This window comes from Artibeus jamaicensis, unplaced genomic scaffold (genome assembly GCF_021234435.1).
Source record: "Artibeus jamaicensis isolate MK-2021 breed Jamaican fruit bat unplaced genomic scaffold, CSHL_Jam_final scaffold_537, whole genome shotgun sequence".
In the NCBI taxonomy this organism is placed as follows: Eukaryota; Metazoa; Chordata; class Mammalia; order Chiroptera; family Phyllostomidae; genus Artibeus; species Artibeus jamaicensis.
In genome coordinates, this window is record NW_026522047.1 from 19,956,046 (window position 1) to 19,983,124 (window position 27,079).

Sequence of the window (27,079 nt, forward strand, 5' to 3'; positions counted from 1 at the left end):
TGTTTCATCAGTAGGGGAAAAACAGAGGTATTTCACCGCCTCCCAACATCTTATTATGAAAGGTTTCAAACATTCAGAAGAGTGGAAGGTGTTATCTTTTTGAAATGATCGATGTTCAGTTGAGCCGAACGTTTTTACCGACATGGCAGTGAACACAGGAAGGCCGCCGAGAGGCCAGTGTCTCCTTGCGGGAGTCTGTGCAGTAGAGCGTGGAGGAAGGAAGATGAGCAGAGCCGGAGGGCATGTTCTCCTGGGGGCTGGGAACCACAGACGTTTCATGGAGGATACAGCAGGTGGGGGGACCCTTGTCCTTGTAGCAGGGTTGGGTTTCTGTAGGTGGAGAGCTTTCTATCTGGCCATTGACATCATGGTCCTTCAAGGTCATTGCCTAAGTGGGTTACACAGGCTGTAGGATTATTACACATATCAGATGACACTTCCTGACTAATCAACGGCCCCAAGAGTTAGGGCTGTCAGATCTGTGGGTCAGTTGGCGGGGCTCTGGACCTGGGCTGGCCCAGCCGGGGGTGTGATGGTCCAGCGTGCCCTCGCTCACATGCCTGGCAGCTGACTCAGTGTCAGCTGGGATGACAGATACCCCTGGGCCATGTGCCTCTCAGCTTCCAGTGGGCTAGCTGGGGTTTCCCATGACAGTGGGTTCAGGAATCCCAAAAGCAGCTAGAGAGAGGGCAAGTTCCTCTACCCGAGCACTTTTCTGGTCTCTGCTCACCTTACGTTTGTTGATGGATGTCCCGTGGACCGAATGAAGTCAAACAGCTAAGCCCGCACTGGGTGTGGGAGAAGATTAAGGACGTGTACTCAGAGGTAGGGGAATCACTCATGGCCATTTTTTTCAGTCATGCTGTGCCCTGGCTGGTTTCCGTGATGGCCTGTTTTGGGAACTAGTCAAGCATAGACATTGGTGTGCTTGATAGCTGGTGATCTAGGGGCCAGTCACCGCTTAAGTCCCCTCCACGGTGGTTGGCCCAAGTGGAGACCAGTTGGAAAAGGGTATCAGGGATCGGTTTTAGAGGAATGTGTGCTCGCAACTCCCTCTAGTGTTTTCACTTGCCAGTGCAGCCTGGGAGTTTCTCCTTGGACCTAGCTTTTTACATGGAAGTAAGACTCCCATTAAACAAATAAGTGTGTGCATTGATGCCCGGTGGACAGCAGCTTCTTTGTGGGACCTGGAGGAAAGTCTAGCTGTGAAAGCGGCAAAGCTCCGTTCTGAAATCAGCGGCCCTTATACATTGTATTAGAAACTGGTTTTACCGCTTCCGACATTCACAGAAATGCTCTTTCTCTTTCATGGGTTGTGATGAAAGGGAACCTGTAATGTTAAATGCCAGTCACAGAAACATCTTCACTGCACAGGGACATTCTGGAGAGATCCCGGAACCCACTTTTAAGGCCACTGCATGTAGAGTAAATTAGGAAATGGTACTTTGAGTAACGATAAAGGACCATGAAATAAAATAAATTATCTAACCTAAGTTTGTACCTAACGTGAAAGTCCCTTCAAACAGATAACTTCAAAACATTTTCTTTGTTTCGAAACCAAAGAATTTTAACCTGCAGCCTCTTCATCGAAATTGTTCCTTGGAATTTATAGCTTCAGCTCCTTTAGTGCTAGTGTCTCTCGTTTTTATTTTTTCGGGCTTTGGTCTTGGCTTGACACGTCGCTCCCTTCAGCCTCGTCAGCCCCAGACTCATTGGCACTAGGAAGGGCACCGGTTTTCTAAGGGGGATGGACGCTAGTTGTCGCCTGAGCAAGTCTGCTTTGGGGCCACTGACAGTGAACCTATGGGTGCAGGGATTCTTTTGAGTTAGTGTTTTGGGGGGATAAATTTCCAAAAGTGGGATCACTGAGTCAAAAGGCAGTTCCATTTTTAATTTGTTGAGCTTAAGTCCATACCACTTTCCACAGTGGCTGCACCAGTCTGCAAGCACCCGTCAGTAGATGAGTGAGTAAAAACACTGTGGTACATTTATGCCAGAGAACACTATTTGGCCGTAAAAAGAAATCTTAGTCTTTGCAACAGTATGGACGGACCTGGAGAGCATTATGCCAAGTAAAATAAGGCAGTCAGAGGAAGACAAGTACCATGTGATTTCACTTATCTGTGGAGTCTAATGGACAAAATAAACTAAGGAACAAAACAGAAAGACTCCGAGATAGAGAGCAGGATGAGCGCTGTCAGGGGAGGAAGGCTGGGGGCTGGGTGAAAAGGTGAAGGGATTAAGCAAAAACAAACAAAAGCCTCAGACACAGACAGCAGCATGGTGATCACAGAGGGAAAGGGGGCATCAGTGGTGATGGAAGGAGACTTGACTCCGGGTGGTGCACACACAGCACAATATACAGATGATGTACTATAATAGAATAGCACACCTGAAACCCATATAATCGTATTAACCAATGTTACCCCAGTAGATTCAATAATTTTTTTAAAAAAGTAACATTTGCGTGACTATACTGAGACTTCACTGAAACACAGGTATACCCCATAAATGAAGTGTTCGGACAAAACTTATGAAATAGCTTACCAACGTGTTCCAGTTTTCTTGCCGTACTTTTACCTCATCTGACTCACCACTGAAAAGAAAGAATGAACGCAAACTTTTTTTGTTGGCTTTCGAGGTTTTTCTTACTGGATGTTTTTAGACTCACAGCATGTGATCCAGGGGCCACATTGTTTTAGGACACAAAAGCGCCCTGAAGCGTCTCAGCCAGGTTATAGAGTATAAGTGTGTTCATAAATCTAGCATAGATGCAATCAGATCAGATTTCCTTGTGTGACTACTGAGAAGAATAAATTGTCGAGCTTTCTTCTGTTCTAGGGAGAGAGCCGGAAACTCGCAGTTCGCAGCACGGGTTCTTCGGGTGAATTCCAAGTGCCAGGACGTTCCAGGGTTTTGTCTGTTGATTCGGGCCATGTCGCCAAGAACCAAAGCAAATATTGTAGACTCAGTTCCAACTTTTTAGCTGTTTATCAACAAAATAAAAGCCATATGTATTAACCAGATATAAGTCATTGGAGATTTCAGGGGAGAAGAAGGGAGATGAGTGGAGTGAGAAAGAGAGATGGCTAAAAGAAACAATTCTAGAAATCGGTGATTTATTCGTTGTCTTCTAATGTTAGTCTTCTGGGGTCCCCTGGTTGTCTGAAGGTTTTTGTAAAATGTCATTGTGTTTCAGGTGTGTCTTTCACTCATTTTGAAGGACATTGAGCTGAGCACAGTCAGGAGGGAAGTAGGTTGAAAGAAATCATGTGTATGCACTTAAAGAAAACCAGTTTTCAGGAGCATGGGGCCAGGGGGCCTCTTGCCTGCCTGGTTTCCTGGCCTCTGCCTCTCACGTGCTCGTGGCTGCAGACTCCACGGACCAGCGGCTGCAGATTCAGCTGGGCTTGGGGAGTGTCATGGGCAGGCACACATCTCTTGAACTCCCCGCTCTCATAGAAGGAGAATGAAGCAGACACATCATCACACGGCCTGAATTTGTCTCTAGGCACTGTCCTAACAACCGTTTCTAAGGGCACCACACTTGTCCTTTTCTGCCCTGAGAGGGCTGGTAGCATGACCAGGCTCCAGGTTCTGCTGGACCTGCCACCCAGAAGGCTGCCCCCTCCCCCTGTGAGTGCCCTGAGCAATGGGTTGGGGGGTCGAGTTGGGAGGTCCAGCAGAAATGATGTACCATTGCCAGGTGAGACTGGACTTCCACTCTTGGACTTTGACCTCGACTCCATCAGTCCCTCCTGAGTTTTCTGCCAGGGCTTTTGTAATGATGGGTTTTCACCCTGGCCATCGGCGAGCCACCAGGTGATGAGGGGCCCTGTGGCTGTGCCGATGCAGGTTTCCGGGGGCCGGGGGTGTCCAACGTGCTGAGTTTTTCCCAGCAGTGTTACAAGTCACGTCGTCATGTGTTCGTTACACACCAGCCGTGTGCAAGTGTCTCTTTGAGTGTGGGACAGGTGGGCACAGGTTGGGGACAGACACCCACCTGGGGGCCTCGAGGAGCGTTTGTCTCAACCAGTGCAATTCTGGCCGACATCCTTGGGTGGGCTGTCTCTCTCAGACCGAGCTTAACCACGAGTCAGGTTCCAGTGGGGAGTGAATCACGTCACGACTGTTCTATCCAGACTCTGAACTCCAACGTGGCCTTTTCCTGTGTTGGCTGCTTCCCTGTCTTCAGCTGTTTGGTTGGAAAACGGGCCAGAGGAAGGGCAGGGAGATCTGACTCAGATGAGCCGCTTTTCCACTCTGTTGCCTCGAGGGATTAATTGAGGGCGGAGAGTCTTTTCTGAAATGAGATTTCTATGATTTGCGGATCCTGTCTTTCTTTGTCTTTTTTATTGAGGCAAAACATGCATAATACAAAATGTATCCTTCCCACCACTTAAGTGTGCAGGTCAGTGACGTTGGCACATCCACAGGGTCGCTGTGTGACCGTCACCAGCACACCCTCCGGGCCTCCTCCATCCCCGAAGCTGAAGCTCCGAAACACTTAGCACCTTTCTCGAGTCTTCGTGGGTCAGCCTGCTCTGTCTCCCTGTCTGATTCCCAGACCCATGGACATGTCCTTGAGTTCGTGTCCAAGAGGAAAAATACGTCACCACAAATTCAGTGGGGATAGGAAATACCCCAGCCAGAGACTGGACTCCTGTCCCCCTCTTCCCGTGAACATTTTGTTGACAAACTCTGTGGTGACTTTGGCTCTTTCTCCATTTCTTTGTCCCTCACAGTGAGAACAATCTTCAGGAAGATCTCTTTGACCAGATCTTGGCTGGGAAGCTGGAGTTTCCAGCCCCCTATTGGGATAACATCACAGACTCGGCAAAGGTACCATCCAGGCATGTTTCTGTGGGTAATTGCGTCCGGGGATCCTCACTGCACGTGGGGCTCTCGGTCTGGAGCTCTGGGTCTGCCTCGCCTTCACACAGTGGTCCTTCTTCAAGTTCATTCCCTCGTAGAGTCTCTGAAACTCAATCAAATTCTGAAAGCTGGACAGGCTGTTTCTCCAGTTCACCTCGTTATCCCCCTTTGAGCCCTAACACTTGTTTACTCAAGAAATACGTACCACAGTTTGCCGGGTATAACACGCTCCCATGTATAGTGTGCATCCACGTTTTGGGCCCAAACTTTCAGGAAAAACATCTTCCGATTTAATTTCTTGCTTCAAGTTTTTATTTATTTATATTTAGAGACAACACTGATGATTCTGGTCCAGGGTATTGTTTTGCCTACAGATATCGTTATGGCTTTCCAGAGTTACACTTTTAATGCATAAGCATAAATAAAAGAATGAAAAACATATATAGATGTGGAATTAGTACTATCCCTGTATACTGTGCATCGTTATTTTCCCCTCAAAAATTTGGGCAAAAAAGTGTGCATCATACACAGCAAAATACAGTATTAGACGCCCATCGGAATGGGCGAAGGGACTGGTGAGACGTACTGACTCGCCAACAGGAGTGGCACTGTCGTGTTTGCTCGTGGAACGCTGCTCGTGGGCGGAACCCTTAGGGGACAGCGTCTTGGTTGAACGTGGCCTCAGGAGAGAGCCTCCCCGCTCTGCGGGCTGTGCAGTGAGGCCCCTGTGCCTGCAGTCACCTTGTGCACCAGGAGTGCTGGTAATGGCAGCTTTTCGGTTCAGATGACTGAGCAGCTGGGGTGCAGAGTACTTGGTGCAGACTCAGATTTCTGTGTTTATGCAGAAATCACCCCCTTTGTCTCCTCTCTGGTCTTCTCTCTCCCTTCCAGGAATTAATCAGTCAGATGCTTCAGGTCAACGTTGAAGCTCGCTGCACCGCGGGAGACATCCTGAGTCACCCCTGGGTGTCCGTAAGTACCCACGTTCCGCTTGTTCCGTGGCCGTGAGTTTGCACAGGCCAAGTTCCGCACACGTCCCAGGGCCCGTGGGAGGTCTGCCTTCGCTAGCGAGTGAGCAGTGTGAAGGTAGCTCTCGGGGGTGGGGGGGAGCAGTTGGCACCTGGTTCCTGAGTATTCAGACCTGGGCGAGTGGCTCACCCTTTCTGGGCCTCAGTTCCTCCCACTGCAGAATGCAGGGGGTGGCAGGAATGCTGGCTAAGGAGGCTTTCAGCTTTTGCCTTCTGTAGTTCTGGGGCCTGAGGGTTTGGCAGGAATGCTGGCTGAGGAGGCTTTCAGCTTTTGCCTTCTGTAGTTCTGGGGCCTGAGGGTTTTTAGGACTTTGCCTGAGATGGGCTTGTTTCAGACCCTGATCCCTCTGTCTTCATGGCACATGAAGGGGTCGGCTGCAAGAGACCTCCTGGCGTGGGTGGGAGGGTGAGACACAGGCCAGTGCAGGGCACAGAGGTGTCCTGCTGGCTAGAGTCCCCTTGGGCTTGGAGGGCACCTCTGGGTTTAGGGCAGACGGCCCCGTAACAGGGACCTCGGGAAAGTCTGCACGTCCCTCGTTCCCGGACGCTCCAGGAGCGTGAGGTTCATTGACCCCACCGAGGGCTCGTGCCCACTTGGGGCCCCCCTCTGCTCCTCTGCCGCCTTCACTGTCCCCCAGGTCCTGACATCTGGGTCCAGACTCTCTGGCTTCTGCTGAGACACATGGCCCTTGGAGCAAGTGGCCGAGATGCCACTATATTTTATGAATAATAGAGACTAACGCCGGACTGAATTCTTGATTAAAACAATAAACTACTCATTAATTTTGGTGTACTAAATTATATAGCATTCGTGCTGTGCAGGGAGGGTCTCAGAATTCTGAAGAACGTGCCCCCTGTGCCACCAGAGACCTGAGCCCTGGACCTAAGGAGCCGGGGGAAGGGGTCGGGTCTTTCAGAGGGCCTGGGGCTGCTGGACAACAGGGGTCCTCTGCGATGGGTTCCCCCAACCTCGTGGCTAAGGTGGGCCCGGTAGGAGGAGGCGGCGGTGGTGGCGGGTGGTGTGTGTCCGCCGAGGAAGAGACCAGGCAGCGTGGACATCAGTACCTCCGTGCCTGTCCTCTGCCGCAGGACGACGCCTCCCAGGAGAACAACATGCAGGCCGAAGTCACAGGGAAACTGAAGCAGCACTTCACCAACGCGCTGCCCAAACACAACAGCACCACCACCGGGGTCTCCGTCATCGTGGTAAGTGCGCCGCCCTGCCTCTGCAGAGCGGCTGTGTGTGGCCTGGCTGCTCCGCTGGCATGGGAGCTTTTCAAGGACAGAGCCAAGAGCTTCCCCCACGTGGACGCTGGCGCCTCCCTTGCCCCCCTTTCCACTGCAGATTGGCTTGGCATGGGCAGCGCCCCCACCCGGCTGACGCCCAGGCCTCGGGCCCGGGTGGGGAGCTGCACAGGTGCTGGTGAGGCCGGACCTCGGTCCCAGGCACCGAGGGGCCTGCTCTGCCCCCTCTCCTGCGGAGGGGCTCCCTGCCTACTTGGGGCTTCCAAAGTAGACTCTTGGAGGTGTGAATTACTCTTTAGAGTTTGGAATAAGGAGCAGCCCGTTAAACAAAGGCCATTTTAAAAATCAGTGTTTTGTGGCTTTTGAAAGCACAGGATGATGTAAAAAGATTAGTTTTTCCAGCGTTGGTATGAGAAGTGTTATGAAAAGTCAGTAGCAGTGATTGTGCCATAATTTCTCAGACCTTCCTTCTCCCAAAATGCTTCCGAGGCAGCTTACCTCGATCCACGTGCCCAACACATTAAAGTAAGCAGGGTGACATTCAAGTAAGTTCAGCAAAAGGAAACTGAGGGCAGCACAAAAAGTATTGAGCCAGATTTGGGGTCAGGACGCCCAACAGAGCTGCCCGGACCGGAGCCCTTGCCGAACTCGAGTCGGCCCTGAGCATCTCGACACCTGCCGGAGCCCGGCCCACCTCGGCCCTGGTCGCTGCTCTGCCCACACTGCACACAGCTCAGGGGCAGGCTGGTGAGTCGGCGGCCGTCTTCCAGATCAGGCTGCCTAGGAGTCGGCTGGCCGAGTCGTTGGCCTCTTGGCCACTGCTGATGGCACTGGGTCCCAGCAGCGCCCACAGCCACCTGGTGGCCTGACGGGCTTGTTGTGACGAGCTGGGTCCACAGCTCCATTGTTCTCGCCACTGGCTTCTCACCTTCCGGAAAGGTTCCATTCGTTTCCTAACAGCTAGACGGGAAGCGGTTGCTTGTCCTCATGCTTCTTTACAGCCTAGGAACCTAAGAACACCGGATAGAGGGTGGAGGGACACCCCCCCCCCTTGGGCCTGTGAAATCTGTTGAGAGTCCACCACCTTCTTAGCCTCCACGGGCCTGCCGTTCTCCTCCGTCCCCGGGGACGCTGTGTCCCTGCACCTCCCCGACTCCTCCCTGCCCCTGCTCCAGAGCACCTGCAAACAGGATCTTTTGACACATTTTGGGACTTTTGGTGGGGGTGCCAAAATACGAGAAGGCCTCTACAGTTGTGGTTTTCCTGGCGTTTTAGCAGCGCTCTGCCGAAAGCCTGAGCAAGTCCAGCTGACTCAGAAGCACAGCTTGGTGAGACACTTTGAAAAGAGCTGTCCCCACTGAGCCCAGTTGCAGGGGATTTGCCCCCCGATGGACAGAGTAAGGCGTGGACAGTCCGGCCATGTGCCCTGGGGTTAGGCAGTTCCTGGGGAAATTTAGAAATGCGTTATAAACTGGCACACGTGACCTGTAATGAAAAGCCTGAGGAAGAGTGATTAGTGAGAGTCAGTCTTGAATACTGTATATTAAGTTTCATAGTCTCCCAGAGCTGTGCTCAGGGCTGATGAGAGAGCTTCACCCTCGTTGCCTGGGACATCTGTCGACTTAGGGCTGGCCTGAGGCTGGTGGCCTGGTGAGGTCCCGCCCTTCTACCTCCTGGTCCAGTGCAGCCTGTGCTCTCGACAGTGCCATTCACACCCCCTCAGACAGAACTGCCTCTCGTGGTTGACAGATGGCCTTCTCCCATTTGTCGGTGGAGGTCCCCAGTCAGGGGTCAAGCTCCTAAGCTTTAGCTAGATGTTTCCATGAATGAAGAGCCTGTTGTTTGTCATTCCAGCGGTGATGGTAAACGCTGTGTGTTCACATGTATGTTCAGGTTGTCATGTTAAGCATGTCGGCAGGGCTCCGGCTAGCCCCAGGTTCCGTGCACAGCTCTGCAGGCTGTTGGCTCGGAGGAATTGCTGAGTCACACCTCAGCATCCCGTACCTGCGGGGGAGATGGGGACGCTCGTCTCTGGGGGTCCTCATTCTCCACGGCCGAAAAGCCGGCCTGCGAATTTTGGCTTGTCCCCAAAGGCAGGGGTGAGGAGGCTCCTGCAGGGACATCATGCTAACCCTCCCCCGCCCGAGGACCTGACCCGGGGCACAGTGGTGTGGGGGCAGCTGGCCATGCTTCTGTGTCATTACCCTCCCCCTCTTCCCTGTGGTTGTGTGTCTGTGTGTCCTGCCCTTGGGAACAGTTCTAACTATCTGTGTGTACACAGTAATCACAGATGAGTCTCCCTGGCACATCTGGGTCCAGCAGAAGTAACACCCACTGGAGTGTGGTTGGTGGGGTAATAATGTGGGTGCAATAATATATAGCATTAATTTGAACAGTTCAGCTAAAATGTCATGTGTGCTTGAGTGTGATATTGTTGTGTTACAGAATTACATGCTTATGGTATTGTAGTAAAAGATTGTGTAATAAAGAAAGGGGGGCGTTACTTGTGCTGAGCCCCTGTCCGTGTTCTCATAACTGGAGTGTGTGAGGTGAACATAGGTTCCTACAGGTGCTACTAGTAGTGGAAATAGTGCATCAGGGTTTGAGGCGGGTCCTCAGACAACTGTGGGGTGACCGACTGAAGGAACCTTGCTGTCCCGTCACTTCGCCGCCTTAGCCCGCCAAGGTCGGCGCCTGAGGCTCCAGGGAGGGAAATGAAAGGGTAGCAACTGCACCTCCCAGTGAGAGAGAGTAAAGCTGATGCTGTCCTCTGCGTTTCATTTGACAGTTCGATGTGGCAGTTTGAGGGAGACTTCTGAGTTTCACTCTTTACCCAGCCGAGACTCTGGGGACCCCTGAAGCAGAATTCTGGTATTCAGCACGCCGGTGCTCTGTCCCCCTCAGATCTGCATGCGTGCCTCAGGCTTCTGACACCAGCATCCGGCTAGGACCTTCTTACCAGTGCGGGTGGGTCTCCGGCGCCTACTGACATCCTGTTCGGCCAGCCAAGCACACTGCTGGAAAACCCTCTCAGCTTGCTGCACTGCCTTCCCTCGCAGGTTAAGAGCTGGCGAGTGCTCGGAAAGAGGGCTCCAGTAGACCTCTGGGTAGCTGCTGTTTTTCACTTAGGTGAAAAAGCATCTCTTTGTGAGTGACAGCATAGGACCGGTGCCTCTGTGAAGGCTGCTGTTTTCTCTCTGAGTACATTTCCAAAGATGCGTTTTTATCAGTAAGCCAGTGTAGAGCGAGCTGGCCTTCGGGATAAGAGAGGAGAATTCTGTTGGGTAAAATTTAGGTTTCCGACAGCCCCACGGTGGTTTTGGATTGCGCTTGGGTTTCTGGGACTTGCCCTTCTGCAGAGGAAAGGACCGGCAGTTTGCAGAGCAGGTTTGGTCTGTCCCCGCAGGCTCCTCCCAGCCTCGGGAACTAGACAGCGCCATCTTGTGGCAGAAAAGGGAAGGATGAGAAACCTGGTGCCCCTTGAATCTTGACGTGAGAATCCATACATGCAAATGGTGTGCTTTCCTACTCCAGGGGGATTGCGCTTCCTTGGGGGGGAAATCCGGGAATGATTCGGGCTTCATTTAAGAGAGACAAAACTGTTTTGATTGTGTTGCTTCTGTTTCAAGTAAGTCTAGTTTCTGTCCCTGCTTCTCTCCCCCTCTCTCCCGCCTCTCCCGCCTCTCCCGCCGCCTGCATTTGCTCCCCCTGAGTAGGGCCAAGGCGATGGTACGTACTAACTGCACTGCGATGCTTTGTTCTGCTGCACACGCCTTCTCCCCACAGGAAGAGAAAAGGAGAAATAACTGGTGGTTTCTTCTACCCGGAGAAATTCGTGGTAGAAAAAACAAGGCCGCCTCTGCACGTTCAGTGCTCTCACAAAGGGTGGCCCCGCTCCTCTCATACTCGGAGGTGTAGAGGCCTGTCACGGTTGGCTCTGCTCCGGCTCATGGACCGTGTTCTTGGAAATGACCGCACGCTCCCCTGGAGCTGGGACGGGCCCTAGGGAGCCCCCGTTTGACTGTGGACACCAAGTGCCCCGGAGGCAGCCATCCATGTCTGTCTTAGAAAGCCCTGTGGCTTTTCCGATTTTCTTGACTTGTTCATGTTTTCAGAGCACTGAAGAATCGCTGGCCACTCCCTGTCCCCAGAGGGTAGTGATAGTGCAAAGTGCCTCCTGACAGGTTGTGCCTTTTGGCTAAAGGTGTCTGAGAGCTGGTGGGTCTCACCGAACAATCCAGAAAAATTTGAAAGGAGTCAGAAGAGGAGAACAGCGGCCCCTCCCAGCGTAGGGTTGGAAGGGGAGGCAGTTTCCTCCTGGTTGGCGGGTTGAGCAGACAGAAAGCGTTGGGGGTGGGTCAAGGCCCAGAAGAGGGGATGGCGGAGGGTCTGAAGTGGATGACGCTGCCACACTGGGCGCCCAGGCTTCTGTGGATGATGCAGCCATGTGGGCTGCCACAGGGTCACCTACTGACACTTCTGTGACACAGGCGTAGCCTTCCCATCTGTGATGGAGAGCTGTTCTAAGAAAGTTCTTCAAAACCCTAGCATGGTTTGCTTGTTGAACAGGATTCTTGGGGCTCAAGGGCTGGGTCTGGCAGGAAGCACTCAGGACTCAGGCACAGCTCAGAGCTCGAACAGAGTCGCCTGGGGCTGCGGTCCAGGGCCGGAGCCGCCGAGCCAGGGGCAGAGGCCGGGCGACCTGGGCAGGGGTGGGTCCTCGCAGCTCGCCTCGCCCTGAGGCCCCTGCTGGAAGAGAGGCCAGTGGTTATTTCTCCTCTTCTGTTTCTGAGCCCCGTGCATGCTCCGTGGTGCGCTCCGTTGGGGTAGCTGGGCCCCGGCCACCGGGCTGACGCGTTGTCTCTGCTGCTCTCTCCGCAGAACACGGCTCTAGATAAGGAGGGGCAGATCTTCGGCAGCAAACCCTGTCAGGACAGCGGCCGACCCTTGGTGGAGCCCTCCTGTCCAGTTCCTCCCTGTGCTGAGGAGCCCCTGGTGCCAGGGCCGGCAGCCCCGGCTCCTGCCCCGCCGCAGTCTCCCACGCCCCCCTGCCCTCCCGCTGCCACGGGCTGTGAGCGGGCAGGGACCTGGCGCCGCCACCGTGACTGATGCTGGCAGGCAGGCCAGAGCCTGGACGGCCGGTCCTCAGGCCGCCACACGACCCGGTTCACGGCCTGGGCTGCGCCCTCCAGTTCCCAGGGTGTCACATGCAGCCTCAGCCTTGGTGACAGGTGTTCAGAGCGGCTTGTTTTCAATTATCTTACTTTCGGTTCAACAGACATTTTACAGTGGCACCAGGAGAATGTGCAACTTTTTTCCAGGATTTAATGCATTTTTCTAGAAACACTTCAGATGAGCCAAGACCTCTCCCTTATTTAAAGAAACTCGGAGCGCTCCCTTTTTCTTACAAAGAACTTTGAACTGCATCTGCCCCTCGGCGGGTGTCCTGTGAAAGGTGACGTGGCATCTTCCTTGGTGGACGGGGTTGGAGGACTGGCTTTCCACCGGGAGAAACGACGTGGAGAGACAATCCGGCCTCCGCACTGATCCCACCCAGGGTCTGCTAAGGGCTTCCGGGCACTGCCACGCGGCCCCGGGTGCTGGGCTCACTGCAGACAGCACAGGGCATCTGTTTGTGCACGGACCGCAGGGGAGGGAGGGCACTTTCTCCCCCAGACATCGTGTGTTTCCTCCCAACTCTCCCACATGTGAATTAAGAATGCTGACGAAGCCGTCACCTGGGCCTTTTTCCTGAAACGGCCGGCGCAGGCGGCGTCAGCGGCATCAGCTCTAGCGGAGCAGGATGGCCCGGGCGTCCGCAGCGCTTCTCTCCGGGGCCGCGGACACCGCAGCCTGGGAGACCGCAGCAGCAGAGGCCCTGGGCGAAGGTGCTCCGCAGACCCCTCCGTATCACCCTTCGGAAGGCTGCTGGCAGTTTTCCCTGTTTTCCACCACTCTGCTCTTTTTAATGACTGTACATAGTAGTGTTTGTCCTACCTGCTCGCCTTCTAAACCGGCGGGCCCTGTAGTTCCTTTGCACTGTTAGATTTTTTCCCCACATGTGTACCCGACCTGCAATAAACTCTTATTGAGAAAAAGGAGTCGGGTGGGCAGAGGTTTCTGTCTCCTTTTTCGAAGGGTGCGTGGTCATGGGCCCAGGTGCCGGGATGTTTGACAAGTCCTGGGGGCTGCTGGGGGAGGAGAGAATGGTGCTTGGGGAGTGTCTTCTTGGAGGCTATTCGATTACAGGTGCAGCTACACATGCCGCAGAGCTGGACAGGGGTCGTGGACATGCGACGGATCTTACAGCAGCCACGGCAGGAGCTGGGGTAGGTGTCCCCTTGTCTGTGTCTGCCTCTACCCGGTGGTGCACCGCCCCCCACCCGCGCCCTGCTGAGATTGTGTGGTCTTCTGTCTCTGCTTTTGGGAGTTTTGGCCTTTTTTCCTGTTCCCTTGTGACGTCTGCTTGCTCACCTGTCCCCGATTCCTGAAGGCTGAACAACCCCAGGGCTCGAAGCCGTCAGTGTGGCCCTGGATCTCGTACTTAAACTTCTGTGCAAATGAGATGATAGTGGATGACTTTTCTCTGGGCTGGTGCTGACCCTGCATCTGCAGGCCGGCTGCAGACACAGGTGGGCTCCCTGGTCCACAGCTGCAGCCGCCGCAGCTTCTGGAGCAAGGCAGTTTCAGCTAAGCTGTGGTGGGCTGCCCAGGAACCATCTGCTCATCTCCCTCCTCCTTGAGCGCCCAGAGAGCCAGGTTTTTCAGCTTCCAGTGGAAATGCCTTTGTTGATGGAGGGGAAGACAATGTGAAGGTGGGGGGCAGGAGAATGAAAATGGTGATGGAACAAGGCCTCCGGCACTGGCCAGAAACCTGAAACCTGACGCTGTCCTTTCCACCGTGCGAGGTCCAAAGACATTTGCTAAAAACTTAAGGAAGTGGGCAGTCAGCGGTGACAGGATGAAGGAGCACCTTCTTTCTGGCACCTGCTCCCACCCTCCATGCCACAGTTGGATGGCCTGGGACCAGGTGGGGGTGGGCGTGGACTAGAGAAAGGAAGTCACACAAACCAGGTGGGGCGGGGCCCGGGGCAGTTCTTAGGGAACAACCTGCACCCCACAGATACCGAGAGCACCATGTGGAGTGAGCAGAGCTGACCGAGTGAGAAGTTAGGGGATGTGACCCAGGCCACAGAGTTGGCAGGAGACAGCGCTGTGATGCTCTTGAAGCCCCAGCGCCAGAGCCTGTGCTGTGTGGAGGCCCCGGTCAGCTAGGGGCAAATCCAGGTCACCTGGATAGGGACAGTCCGCCCGCCCATGCACTTGGTGATCATGTATTGCTCTCCCCCCTTCCGTATGCACATCAAATACAGATACTTAATGCTGGGCCCTCTGCTTCTGCATCGTGAGGCTGCCGTGTGCTTGTCTTATGTCTGTTTCTTTCCTTGAGCAGGTGATCAGCATCTAAAGACCTTGATTGACCTTGGGAAAGGGGTAGAAAAGACAAGCAGTGACCTGCCGGAGCCGTCTCGAGGCCCAGCAGTTGAGCCAGGAGCCTGTGAGCATGTGTCTCTTCGTGGGGGCCGCTGTGACGTGGGAATGTGCGGAACATGTGAATTAAAAGTGTTCAGCAGACCCTTCCCGGAGTATTTCCGTGGGTCGCCGTGTGGTGTGGGAGGCAGGAGGGAAGCAGCCCGGCCATGTTGGCAGGACGGCTGCGGACGGACACAGCACCGAGTTGGAGAGAGGCGGCTAGGGCAGCTGGCCGGCCCACGGGGGGAGAAAGTAAGCTACGCAGTTCGCCGTTTTCTGGTGCCAGATCACAAAAAGTTGAGAGAGGAACAGGGGAGAGTAACAGTATCATGTTTTATTTAACGCGATATATCTAAATACATTCCAAAGCATTATTTCAGCTTGTCATCAACATTTAACCACCCCTGGGATATGGTACGTTTTCCGAACTAAGTCTTTGAAACGGGTGTGTGTTCACGCTGAAGGCACATGTCGGGGTGGGTGAGGCTCATTCACGCCCCGATGGCCGCCCCTGGCTGTGCTGTGGCTCTTCAGAGAGGCCTTGGCCGCCTCTCTGTCCTCACTGCTGTGTGGTTCGTGCCCCTGACGTGAACAGTGACATGGGGAGCAGGCTGCTCTGCTGGTTTAAGTGTGGAGTGGATGGAATGATTCCAACACTTGTGCAGACGAAGCACCTGGTGTCTGAGTGTGGGCTGTGCCCGTGGGCCGTGCCGGACGCGGAGGGTTCAGTGGTCGCTGTTTCCTTAGATGCCGACAGAGTGGTATACACGTCGGCACCGTCCTAGGCCGCACTGTGAGGGGCGTGTGCAGACTGTGGCAGTGTGACGCGGCCTTCCTGGGTATGAGCTGTGTTCTGGGACCTCCAGGTGTGCAGTGCTGGCCACACAGCCACCCCCAGGGGGCAGCTGGGTGGCCAGGGGTTCAGAGCGCTGGTGACCAAGGGCTGGCTGGAAAGGTGTTAGGGGAGACCAGAGGCACATCCGCTAGGTGTGTGTGGCTGCAGAAGACCTGCTCCGTAGCAGGGGCGCAGACTTCACTTAGTGGCTCTGGAGGGCGGCCCGAGGTCAGTAGGTAGGAGTCCCACAGGGTCGGGTGTGAGTGTGGCATCGGAGGAAGTCTGATCGCAGGGCAGTCAGTCTGCTGGTCTGGTGATGGAGTGAGCTGCTTTGCAAAGGAGTGACCACCTGGTTCTTGGAAATGCCTGGATGCCGACTCATCAGCACCACAAACATCAGCGTGCGGAGTATTGCATCCTGCCTCCTTTGAGCCGCACCACAGGCCCCGAGAGGAAGATGCTCATATCCCCCTTCATTAAATGCGACACTTGGACTGGCTGGAGCTGGGGCCGGCCCTCCACGCTCCCAGGGCAGCTGTCCTGCGGGCTGGGCTGCCCCTCCAGGTGCTTCAGAGGGATTGTTTTTCCTGTAGGGTAGAGGTGGGACGGGGCGGGGAACACACCCGGCAAAGTGGTAGAGAATTGAGGGGCTAAGATGCTAACAGCTGGGGAGAATAAGGGGTCTCTCCAGAGGGAGACCTGTGTGGATGACTGTGGTTAGCCTTGTCCGGGGGGTCTGAAGGGGCCGCCTGAAGGTTGAACCTGTGGCCCCAAACTCCAAGGCAGTTAGCAGGGGAGTTGTCACCACTGAATGGCTGCAGGGAAGAAAGCGGTGTGTTTGGTAAGGCAGTGGTCCTCTGCAGCTGGCACACCCCTTCCCAAAAATAATTCCTCTCACTCGGGGCTGAGCTGCGCTCCTCAGGCCTCCGGTGTGGTCAGGGTGGGTCCAGCCTGCTGGCTCGGCCAGGTGAGTCATGAGCACTGGGCACCTGTCTGTGATGAGTTCGAAGCTGCAGAGCGGCCAGCTGCTTCCTGCCAGGTCTGAGGCAATAGCAGCCTTCCCAGCTCCCTGCAGATCTTGGTTTTGGCAAGAAAAATATTCCTGAAAGACAGAAAAATAATTCTCATCTCTGGCTGCTGCAGCCTCAGCCTTCTTCACGGGTACATCTGTAGATTGCCTCCTGCCCTTGCGGAGCACCCGGCCGTCTCGGGAAGACAGCTTCCCAGGGCGCTCCGAGTTTCATTAGAGAGACAAATGCGACGTCCCTTGGTGTGAGCCATCTGCATTTCCGGTTCACAGCAGCCAGGGCTGGCAGTGATGTGTCAGTGTCACTAATAGTGGCCTGGAGCTTTTTAAATGGTGATCTTGTGACTTTGGGGGACCCGAGAAATGCATCATGGGCTACACTTTTCTAGTCTAAGGGAATCCGAAAGATGTTTCTCCTGATCATCTGTAATAGAAAACTATTTTATTTAATTTTATCGATTTGCTGTTGACGGCCTCGCCCTTCCTTTTCGGGTGGACGGTTGGAAACGTCCCAGCTTCCCTGCAGTGATAACGTGACCCCTTCAGGAGGAATGAGCGTCCTTCCACTTGGTGCCACAAGGGACACGGCTCATGGGGCTGGTCACTCTCCCTCCTCAGTGGGGCAGGTGGGCGTAGCCACGTGGAGGCACCAGCGTGTGTGCTGATACGCCTGGGTTGCACAGGTGTTGAGATTAAGTGGTGTGCCCTCTGTTCTGTGCTTGTGAACATGCTCTGGCCCAACGTGATGTTCTGTGGTGACATGGGGCTATGAGGCCCGTGGCTACTCCACGACCCTTCCAGCTGCTGCTTGTCGCAGAGGGAGCCATATTGTCGGTCTGCTGTGCTCTTTAGCGGTGACGCAGCAGGAAGGACCAAGCCAGGTCCATGAGCTGCGTGGCTCTCACTTGAAATGGTGACCACAGCCAGTAAAATGTACTGATGGCACCTAGTGAGAGTCTCTCCCCTCACATTCCCGTCTTGGTAGATCCATTACATCATCTGTTTTAATTCACCTGCATTTGCTGAAAGGGTGCAGCGTGCATGGGTTCCCTGGCCCCCTTCTGTGAACTTGACCCAGATGACCTCTGCAGTCTCACCGGCCCCCTGACAGAGAGGTGGGAGGACACAGCACCAGGTATGTGTGGTCAGGCTTTGGCCCTTCAGCTCTGCTCTTGGAGCTGAACGGGAAGGGCAGCCCAGGGCTGCAGGTCCCACACGGATGCCTCAAATCTCATCCTGTAAGCTCAGCAAGAGTTGAAGTGTGATGTTACCCCAGGGCCTCAGGGGTTCCTGTGTATTGCGTTACTGTATGAGAATGTTTGTCCGTGGGTCTGCTGCACTTCGGGACTGAGATGCTCCCCTCTGAGTGACCCGTCCACCATCTGTGCTGCTGTGCTCGTCCGACATCCACCTTCTGTTGTCCAAGCCCTCCCGCTGCCCTGCATTCCAGGGCCTCAAGGACTCGACGGGCAGAGTTTCAGAAAGAGTGAGTACCGCCAGGGAGGGAGGTGTTACTGCCTGGAGGCCGTGCGCCGCCGCATCCCCTGCCTGAGGTGGTTTTTCCTGATTGGCTTATGCTTATGCTTATTAAAAATGTGGTTTTTTTTTTTTAAGAACAAAGTTAAAATTGAATGAATGTTGAGTAAACCCTACCAAACACGGTACTACATTAGATTCTATCATTAGGAAGCTCTTGTTGATGCTAGCTACATTTGTTACCTGAAAATTCTGTTAATTTTCTATAGTTCTGATTTTTAAAAGCAATATAAAGGCAACAGAGGTAGTTGCTTTAGGCTTGTACTATGGGATAAAGTATCATGTGCCCAGCATGTGACTTAGGTATTCCTAATTTTTTCTCCCATTTTCCCTAAACTTCCAAAGTACAAGACCACAGGTTAAAATCCAGGGGATGTTAAGGGTTACATTAGGGGGATATCTGGCTAATTTACCAGTGACAGGGCAGCTCCTCTTCTAAGATGTCCTTTACCATCTCTTGTTTTCCTTTAATGGGTTACAAAGCCAGGGCGGGTTTTAGAAGACTCAGGATGCAAAGTTCCTTGTTGATCCTTTGGGAGACAGACGCTCAGAGTTCCCCTCTGCAGGGCCTGAAAAAGCGGGTGGGGCCGAGGAGTCCTGTTCCCACCCCACCCCCACCCACCAAGGGTTTTTAGTCAAGGTCTCTCTCCTCTTGGTGGTGGTTCAAACTGTGACTTAGAGTTGGATGATTTTTTTGTGAATAATTAAGTTTTCTGTCAAACGGAGCTGTTCTCTCCACCCTGTGTTTTCAGGGAAGCGCCGAGAGGCAGACACGCAGAAGCGGCTGCCACGGAAGCCGCCAGAGACACGGGAGGGATGCCCAGGTTCACAACATACAAAGAATTTTATTTATGCGATACAGACCTTTTCTCAAATATTTTTCACGAAATCCACACAGCCATCTACTAGAAAAGTAGAATTACACAACAGCAAAATAACATTGTTTCTCAGTACAAATTGCTAATTGAAAGGGCAGGGAAGCTAATTTAATAACACGGAAGGGAAAACAGGTGTTGCTTACGGCAGCCTCTGTCCGCAGGCCCCGGGGCGGGGGCAGACATCGGGGCGAGCTTTTTGGTACTTGCAACGTAAAGGAAAATGCGTGCCGTGAGCCCAGGGCCATTTCCATCATTTCATTCTGCTGCACTGTAACGAGGACAGGTCAGAACACTGTCAATACTTCACACTCGCTGTAACATTGTAGCTCTTTCATGTTACCCACACAATAAAATGGCTTCCCTCAAACGGTAATTCTCTAGGTCTAAAACATGCTTGAAGAAGAAGAGATAGAAATAATTCACTGAGATGTTTTAAATTACATTTATCATAATTTAAACATTACTATTTAAACCCCAGAAAGTTCAGTGCTTAAGAAGCACAATTGTTTGGAAAAACACGGGACCCAAGTACAGCATCAAATCCCCGTCCCGGGATTAGAACCCACTTCCCAGTGATTAAAGTCACTTATCTCACAAGATTACAGATGAGTGGGAAGTGTTTTTCATAACATAGCTAGAAGAAGTGGTTTTACTCACTCCACTGTATATTTCCATAATTGGTGAAAATAGATTTCTCATTATGACTAAAAATAGAGATTTTTTTAAAACTACAGAGCCCAGCAGCCAGTTTTCTGCTTTGCTATATACCTCCCCCCCAAAGTCAAGCAAAGTCTACAAAAATAGCAATTAACTTTAAAAAATATCTTGCTTCTGAGAGCAAATTTAAGTTACATTCAGAGGTGAGAGCTATCTCTAAGAGAAGGGTGCCCAGGGCACCCCCTGTGGAGGCGGCCGCTGCCCGGCGTCGCCATCAGTAGCGGGTCTGGTACTCGTGGTGCCAGCGGTTGAAGTCGTTGTAGAACACCACGATGCTTCCTGAGGCCATGCCGGAGATGATGCACCTGGGGGAGGCGGAGAGAGGGCGGGGCTTATGCACCTGTCTTTCTCCAGGCATCTGTTACTGAAGAACCAACTGTGCTCCCCGGGTCTGTGCAGTGAACATGGAAGGCGCGGGTCAGAGCGCCATGTGTGCGAGTGAAGGTGTGGCTCTTGGTGGCTGCAGCCCCTGCTGTCCTGTCGGGCAAGGAACCCAGCCGCGGCTGCCTTTCTGTGCAACTGCGGCCCCTGTGTGCAGGGTGAGTCAGTGAAACCTGGTGGGCTGGGCTGGGGAGCTGCCGCCGCGTTAGGCTTCAGAGTCCAAGGAACGGGGTCCAGTCTCAGTCACTGCTGGTGGGGGGCGTCACTGACGTGCAGGGAGTCAGGAGGGCTGTGTTCACCACGAGCTGGCGGGGTCTGTTGGGAGCTCAGTTCAGTCCCTTGCGCCCTGAGCAGGGCCCAGTCCTCACCGTACAATGACTCACTGGGGTGACCGGTATGGGCAGAGGGGGCTCTCGGAGCCACTCAGGCCACAGCCTGTTCTCCTAGCCGGTCTCTGGCTGTGAGTGCTCAGTGGTGCTGTCAGTACCCTTCCTCACACCTCAGACCAAAGCTAGGAACTGAAATGTGTCCCCACACAGAAGCTCTGAGACACAGAAAGCAAATACACAGTCAAATGGCAACAGTCAGTCATGACTGTCCGTGTGAACAGACTAAATACCCCAGTCAAAAGGCAGATGCTGGCCGAATGGGTAAAAATCCTGACCACAAGCACGCAGGACATCCTGTCCACAGGAGACTTGTTAGCCCTGAGGACACAAACAGGCCGCGGGAGAAAGGGCGGAGAGGGACAGTCCCTACGGACAGTCTGGGAAGGACGGCTGGGTGGCTGCACTGGTGTCAGAACCTCGGATGGCAGGCCGTGACACTGGGCATCCACAGGAAGCTCGGTCGTGGAGAAGCTGCACCAGCGTTCTCCATGCAGACACGGTGGGGACGGCTCTGGAGCCTCTGAGTGTCCTTAATGCCACTGGACTGTAGCCCAACAAATGGCTTCAATGGTAAATTTTGCTACCACACAAAAAAATGAGGGACTATATATATATATATATCAAGAGGAACTGAGGCACCAGATAAAAATGACCACCCCAAATTTACCACTCGGGAGCTTTTGGGAAATGAGCCCGATCTCTCAGTGCAATCCCACGAACAGGGATGCAGGCATTCTATTTCAGTGCTTAAAATGTCATTAAGAAACAGGCACGTTAAGAAATACAAAGAGCTTAGTGGCAACGTCCCTGGAGCCCTTGTCACCCCCGTCTTGTCTAACCCGGGGGAACTCGGCCTTTGTCCGCGGCAGCCAGGCCTTCAGAGAAAAAAACCAACTTGGCAACAAGTGTCCTGGAAACCCCAGCATTCCTGGCGCCCTGGCTGCACAGGTGACCCTCACTTCCCCTCTGTGGTTCGTGTCACCACCCTCCGTGGCCCACCAGTCCCACATACCTCTGGTCGTAGGACAGGGCCATGGCCCGGATCCCAGCATCGCAGCCTGGGTAGGCGAAGAGCTGCTTGAGGCCGGACACCTGCCAGACCACGGCCACGCCGCCGTCCCCTCCGGTGAGCAGGTACTGCCCGTCCCGGCTCAGCTGCATGGCCTGCGGGGAGACAGAGTGACGGCCTGGTGAGAGGGGGCTCTCGGGAAGCTTCGACCAAGTTTGAGGACTTCTACTCGAGCAGCTGCTGCAGTGTAGGTGGGGGCAGGGGTGCTCCTGAGTGTTTAGGAAATGAGGAGTCATGGGACATTTTGCCTTTCTTTCAAACCCAGAGTTAGGCTGTGTGTTGTAGGCTGGGGCCTCCCAGCACCCCCACAGCTGTCCTGGGGACAGGTGAGCACTTTGTACCCCGGCTGCTGTCCCTCCGGGCTGCGGGCACAGCACTGGCACCTTCGCTAGGCCTGCAGGAGTCCTGCAGCCAGAGAGCCCCGCCTTCCTGGGTACGGGCTCCCCAGGTCAGGCACATTCTTCTAGCCTAGGACTGACCGCCGGCCACAGGGCAGGCAAGGGACTTGTTCTTCAGTCCTGTAAAATGGGCCAGTGGCAGACCAGTGCCTGTCTTTATGACTTCTCCTACATTTTTTTAATGTTTGAAAAAGATACTTCATGACAGCAAAAATTATATAAATTCTAGATTTCAGTGTCTGTATATAAGGTTCCTGGAACAGAGCCACCCCGCTCACTGACAGCGACTCCCACACACTTGTGACAGAACAGAGCCCGTGGAGCCAAACAGTCCCCATTTGCCCCTTACCGAGACCGTGTGCCCACCCCCTGCCCCATGAGCCGACCGCAACAGCCTTCCCCTCCGTAGCTTTTCCTGGTTCAGCGAGGGGACGTGGGACTTGGAAAAGCTACAGCAAACATCTGTGATCTTACGTCCACTGTGGGAACACAGACTGCTAGCAAGCCAAAAAATAAGTCTAACTTCTGATAAATGTACTTACACTTCCAAGAGTTTTAGTATGGTTGCCGTAAGTCTTCCATCTACCTTGTGACAAACTTTTTTAAGTCATAGAGAAGTAAAGATTGTCTCATAGCCATTCAAGTCACATAAATGCCAACTTTTTTTTAGTGGTTGCTTAAATGTAACTTATTGTCAAGAATACGCACACACAAATCTAAGAAATAAAAACCCATGTGTGGAAGATAGTTGCGTGTGAGGATTCCCTGAATCTAAACTAAACGTAAACAGGTTTCCAATCCATCGCCTCGTCGGCCCTCCATTTGACAAATGGCGATCTCTAAGGGGTGTCTGGGAATGGCAAGGATGACTGGGACTGATAATTATTTGCTACACTTATAAAATTCAGCTGATGAAAATCCATTGACCTTCTGGTTATGGTTCACTTGAGCTTTATACTTCAGGCTTTTTACTGGGTAAGTGCTATATTAAAACAAATTAAAACCATTAATCTTTACCTCTGTGTTTCAGTATACTCTAACCCTAGTTCTGTTTGGAATTACGTTAAACCTGGACTTTTATCAGCCTCCAAAACATCTGAATAGGGCAGATGCCTGCCAAGGTGGAAAAGCATTTTCTCGGCCTTTCTCCCGAAGGACCTGTCAAATCCTCCCGAAGGCAGGAGCCAGGGCATCATTTCCAGAACAGCATCCCCTCCTCCAGCCAAACCTCACTCCCAGAGACATGGATGGCGGCGCTGGACGGGTGGGCTGAGACGAGCGACTTCCAGATGCCCTCGGAGCCGCGGTCCCCGCTCCCTCTGACGCCCCAGTGCTGTGGGGCGGCCTCGTCAGGACGCACAGTAAGGAAGGCTCCCGGCAGTGGGCCCTGCAGTCTGGGGCCTCTGCTCCCATCTCCCCTCATTCCCTTCTCCATCCTCTCCCTGCCAGGCAAGCTCACTAATCACACAGGCCGCCACGTCCTAGTTAGTGTGACAAGTACAAGGGTGTTGGGGGAAAGGCAATGGATCGTTTGAGCCTACAACCCGGTGGGAAACATTAGAGGGAAAACAGCGGTGGGACGGGGGACACCGCGTGCACGCACAGACTACAGCCGGCTTCCGACTGCGGCCTCGGCACGTCCCCGGCCCGTGGCACTGGCATGCCACAGAAATTGTTTGAGCCGGCGAGGGAGTTCAAATTATTTTGCAGATTTATTAGCGCAGCTGACAATATAATCGCAACTCAAAGTGACAGATGATCAACATTATTATTCTAAAGAGGAAAGGAAAGCCCTCCGATGTGTAGTTGGTTTAAATGAAGTGTTACGGGAGGAAGGGAGAAACCAGCCGAGCCTGGTGTCTCTGGGCGCCTGAGGGGAGGGTGGGCCCTGCAGTGCAGAACGGCTCCCGGGAGAGGAAGCAGCCAGGGCCTCTGAGCATCACGTCATCGACACTTAGGGATTTTGTTCCGGCCCTGGTTTCACCTCAGAGAAGGGGGTGACTGGACTAGACCTGGGGGAACTTTCATCATCTGAGTCACCGAGGGTCCGGAACAGCCAGCGCTAAAACACCCAGGCTGCTGGAAGCCGCCCTCAGAGGGCAGAGGCCTCAGTGACCCTGCCCGCTTGTGGGTCCAGCACGCCGAGCTCCCAGCAGAGCCCCCACCAAGGGGGGCCTGGGAAACAGCTCCCCGAAGGGCAGCCCTCACCCCGTGCTTCAGCCCAGTGCTTACGCAGCCCAGGGGGGCCACCAGCACCACCGTTCCTTGCACAGCAAAACGGAAAAGCGGCCTGATTCATACTGAATGTGAAGCCCGACTCTCTTACCTGGGCAAGTTTGGGTCTTCTCATCCACAGAGAAGTCAAGCCTGAAACTTGATGCTAATCCTGAATAGTCTTAACCCCTCCCACTCCCACCCTCAGCCTAGAGAGAGGAGACAGTCGCAGTGTCCTCTACTGCATTAGTTTAGGTTTCATAATCAGAAAACGATGTGCAGTTAACTTCAGAAACAAAAAAACGAGTCGTGCCCCTGGAAGCCGCCCAGAACAGCTTTGCGTGATCTTGAGCAGCCTCTCCTGCTGAGGGCTCACGGTGGGCTTCCCGGCGGCCCCGGCCCCGGAGGTCCCAGCTGAGCAGTGCCACCGGCCCTGCTGGACACACTGGGCTCTGGGGGGCACACGAGCCGTGTCTGACAGCCACCTGATTTCTCTCTTTTGGCATGGAAAAGAATCTCAGCGACTCCACAGAGGTTTCTTTAAGGACCCTCTGCCCCCTCACTTGGAGGTAAAGGCACTCACCCTTATATTATCATCTATTTCCACGGTGGCTTGGAGCTTCCCGTTGACGCTGAAGGTACAGAAGAAACCAGTTTCGTAGAAGATGACGCAGTGACCTTCTCTTGAAGCCTGAATGAGTTTGGGTTTCAGGCAGTTTTCAGGACCCTCCAAAGTCCTTAACAAGTCTCCATTCATGGAATGTACGAGACATGGTCCTTCTGAAGAGAGAGGAGAAACAAAAGCAAAATTCATTTTTTACATGGGAACACAAACGTGATGTGGGTCATGAGCACTGAACAAAGAGCGTAACAGAACCCCGTCACTGTGAGAGAAAGTCATGCTGCAACTTCTCCCCTGCGTGCTGGCCGGCCCTCCCCTTTCACTTGGGAGAGGAGAAGATGAGTCTTACATGATTCAAGTTCATTTCCCCTTAAGAGGTAGGAAGTTAGTCAATGGAAGTAGTTATGCCAAGAGATGATTAAAAACTAGAGTTTCAGAAGGGAACAGAACGTCAAATCCAAGAGGAGCTTCCAGGAAGGCTGGGGTGCTGTCAGGCCCACTCTGACTCGCTGGGGGTCCTGGGCCTATGTGGGGACAACTCACAGGGTGGCTTCGGGAGGCCTCCACGTGCCCCCACCCTGCTCACTACTCTGCCATGAGAAGGTCCTCGATGTCACCTTCTCACAGTCCCCCCCCAGATGAAATCACTCAGGGATCCTTTGCCACTTCTTGGCAATTCAGTCCACTTCCCCCACCCACCCACCCACAGCACAGAGCAGCATATGAGGCTCCTGGCTCCCCAGGTGGACCCCTGCTGAGATGCGGGAGGGAGACTGGGGAAGAGCCCACATGTATCAGAGCTGCACATGTCTGTCGAGTGTGTGCTGCGTGCAAAATGGAGGAGCCGGTAACCCACACGGCCTGTGTGGCGAGCGGGTCGTGCGAGGTGTCCAGGTCGGACAAGAGGGGGTGACTGGAATACTGCCTGACTGCCCTCCAGGCTGTGTCCCTTGTGGCCCCTGGTGCCCCCACCGGGTCCCCACAGAACTGCTAAGAGCATGCCCTTCTGAAAGAAGGCCCTCCGCAGTTTCTTGACCACCGACGGAACAGATGACGTTTTTAGGTCCCAAACCTAAAGCAGCCTGGGCTTCGTGCAGCACGTGTCTGTCAGGTGTCACTGTTTAAATGACACCAGTCCTTCCCACCACAGCTCACATCTTCGTCACCACCGGAACTGCGTGCAGCCCATGCTTAGTGGCCGCTCTTCAGACGGATGTGTGCGTAACCGCCGTGTGTCGTGGCCGGTGGCCGACCAGGAGCAACACTGCTCGGAGCCTGTCCAGGAGTCCGGCAGTGGTCACTGTGAGTGCTTCTTGGTTCGTTCATAGCAGATCGCTGCCTGGCCTCCCGGTCTCCGGAGACACACCTGGTGACATCTCACAGTCACGGCTCATCTTCGGAGGGGCCGGCCACCACAGAAGGAACCGCAGCAGGGACATGCAGCGAGACACCCCGGGCAGTGAGGCTCACAGGGCACACGATGGGGTCGTAGAGAAGTTGGGGGTGAGGCTGTGTGGCTCTGTGGCCAGAGGAGGGTGGCGAAGCTGAGCTTCCTGACTGAATGAGGACAGTGCTTGTAACGAGAAGGACGTCCTGGAAGGAGTGACACCAGCTGAACCCTCTCCACTCAGGGGACCCCAGGGGACAGCCCGTGTCCTTGCGAGGCCAGAAGACACGCATTTGGAGGGAGATCCGCAGGAGTGTGGCCGCTGGTCAGGGAGGGAGGAGCACTCGAGTTCTCGGGGTTTCTAACATTTGATGTTGCACTAAGTAAAAATGAGCTTTACTATTTTTCATATCTATATATATGCACGTGTCTGTATCTATGTGTGTCGACAAACATTTTCAAAGGCCGTGGACCAATTGTGAACTTCTCTGTGGATTATTAGACTCACTTCGCAGTCACGTTTGGGGGCCCGCGTGCGTGCGAGCGAGGGCCGCTGGCAACACAACCGGTTCACTCTCCACCTCTAACTGGTATCGCACACAGTCCAGAGCTCATGCTTGCTCAGCGTGTATGAGCTTGCTGGGTGTAGGAAGGCGAAAATTACAGTTAGTAGAGAATTTTTCTATTATACTATTCCCTTGTTTTGACTACCTAAATTTTTTAAGTACAACCCTTTGAACATTTAATAAGTCTTGTTACCTCGAGTATTACAGTTCAAAATGCAGATAAAGTAACTCAGATACTATGATTCCCCACGAGATAAGCCTAACACGTGTGAGATGACAGTAGTCTTCCATGTATTCAGACATCGGCTGGGGACAGGGACAGGGGAATGCACACACCGTGACACCGGAATAACCAAAGGAGCGGACCCAGTCGTCCCTG

General features: G+C 53.7%; 2 protein-coding genes across 6 annotated transcripts in view; one reads left to right on the plus strand and one right to left on the minus strand.

Annotated features, from left to right (window-relative positions):
- The window catches only part of DCLK2 (doublecortin like kinase 2), a 137,935-nt gene extending 119,029 nt beyond the window's left edge, over window positions 1-18,906 (plus strand). For 3 of the 5 annotated variants that reach the window (XR_008390245.1, XR_008390243.1, XR_008390244.1), the window contains 5 exons: window positions 4,746-4,842; window positions 5,767-5,847; window positions 6,993-7,109; window positions 12,030-13,477; window positions 14,602-18,906. Coding sequence is in view for 1 of the 5 variants with exons in the window: in XM_053658214.1 (XP_053514189.1) it covers window positions 4,746-4,842; window positions 5,767-5,847; window positions 6,993-7,109; window positions 12,030-12,257 (523 nt within the window). In the remaining 4 variants the exon portion in view is untranslated. Of the gene's footprint in view, window positions 1-4,745; window positions 4,843-5,766; window positions 5,848-6,992; window positions 7,110-9,936; window positions 10,020-12,029; window positions 14,179-14,601 lie in introns of those variants that run through there. The other 2 variants (XR_008390246.1, XM_053658214.1) reach the window with 2 other exon arrangements.
- A 13-nt stretch (window positions 18,907-18,919) lies between these two features.
- The window catches only part of LRBA (LPS responsive beige-like anchor protein), a 526,673-nt gene continuing 518,513 nt past the window's right edge, over window positions 18,920-27,079 (minus strand). Inside the window, exons 55-57 of the mRNA XM_037141420.2 lie at window positions 24,709-24,905; window positions 21,457-21,608; window positions 18,920-19,979 (exon numbers count right to left, since the gene is read on the minus strand). Coding sequence (XP_036997315.2) covers window positions 19,889-19,979; window positions 21,457-21,608; window positions 24,709-24,905 — 440 coding nt within the window. The 3' untranslated portion in view covers window positions 18,920-19,888. The remainder of the gene's footprint in view (window positions 19,980-21,456; window positions 21,609-24,708; window positions 24,906-27,079) is intronic.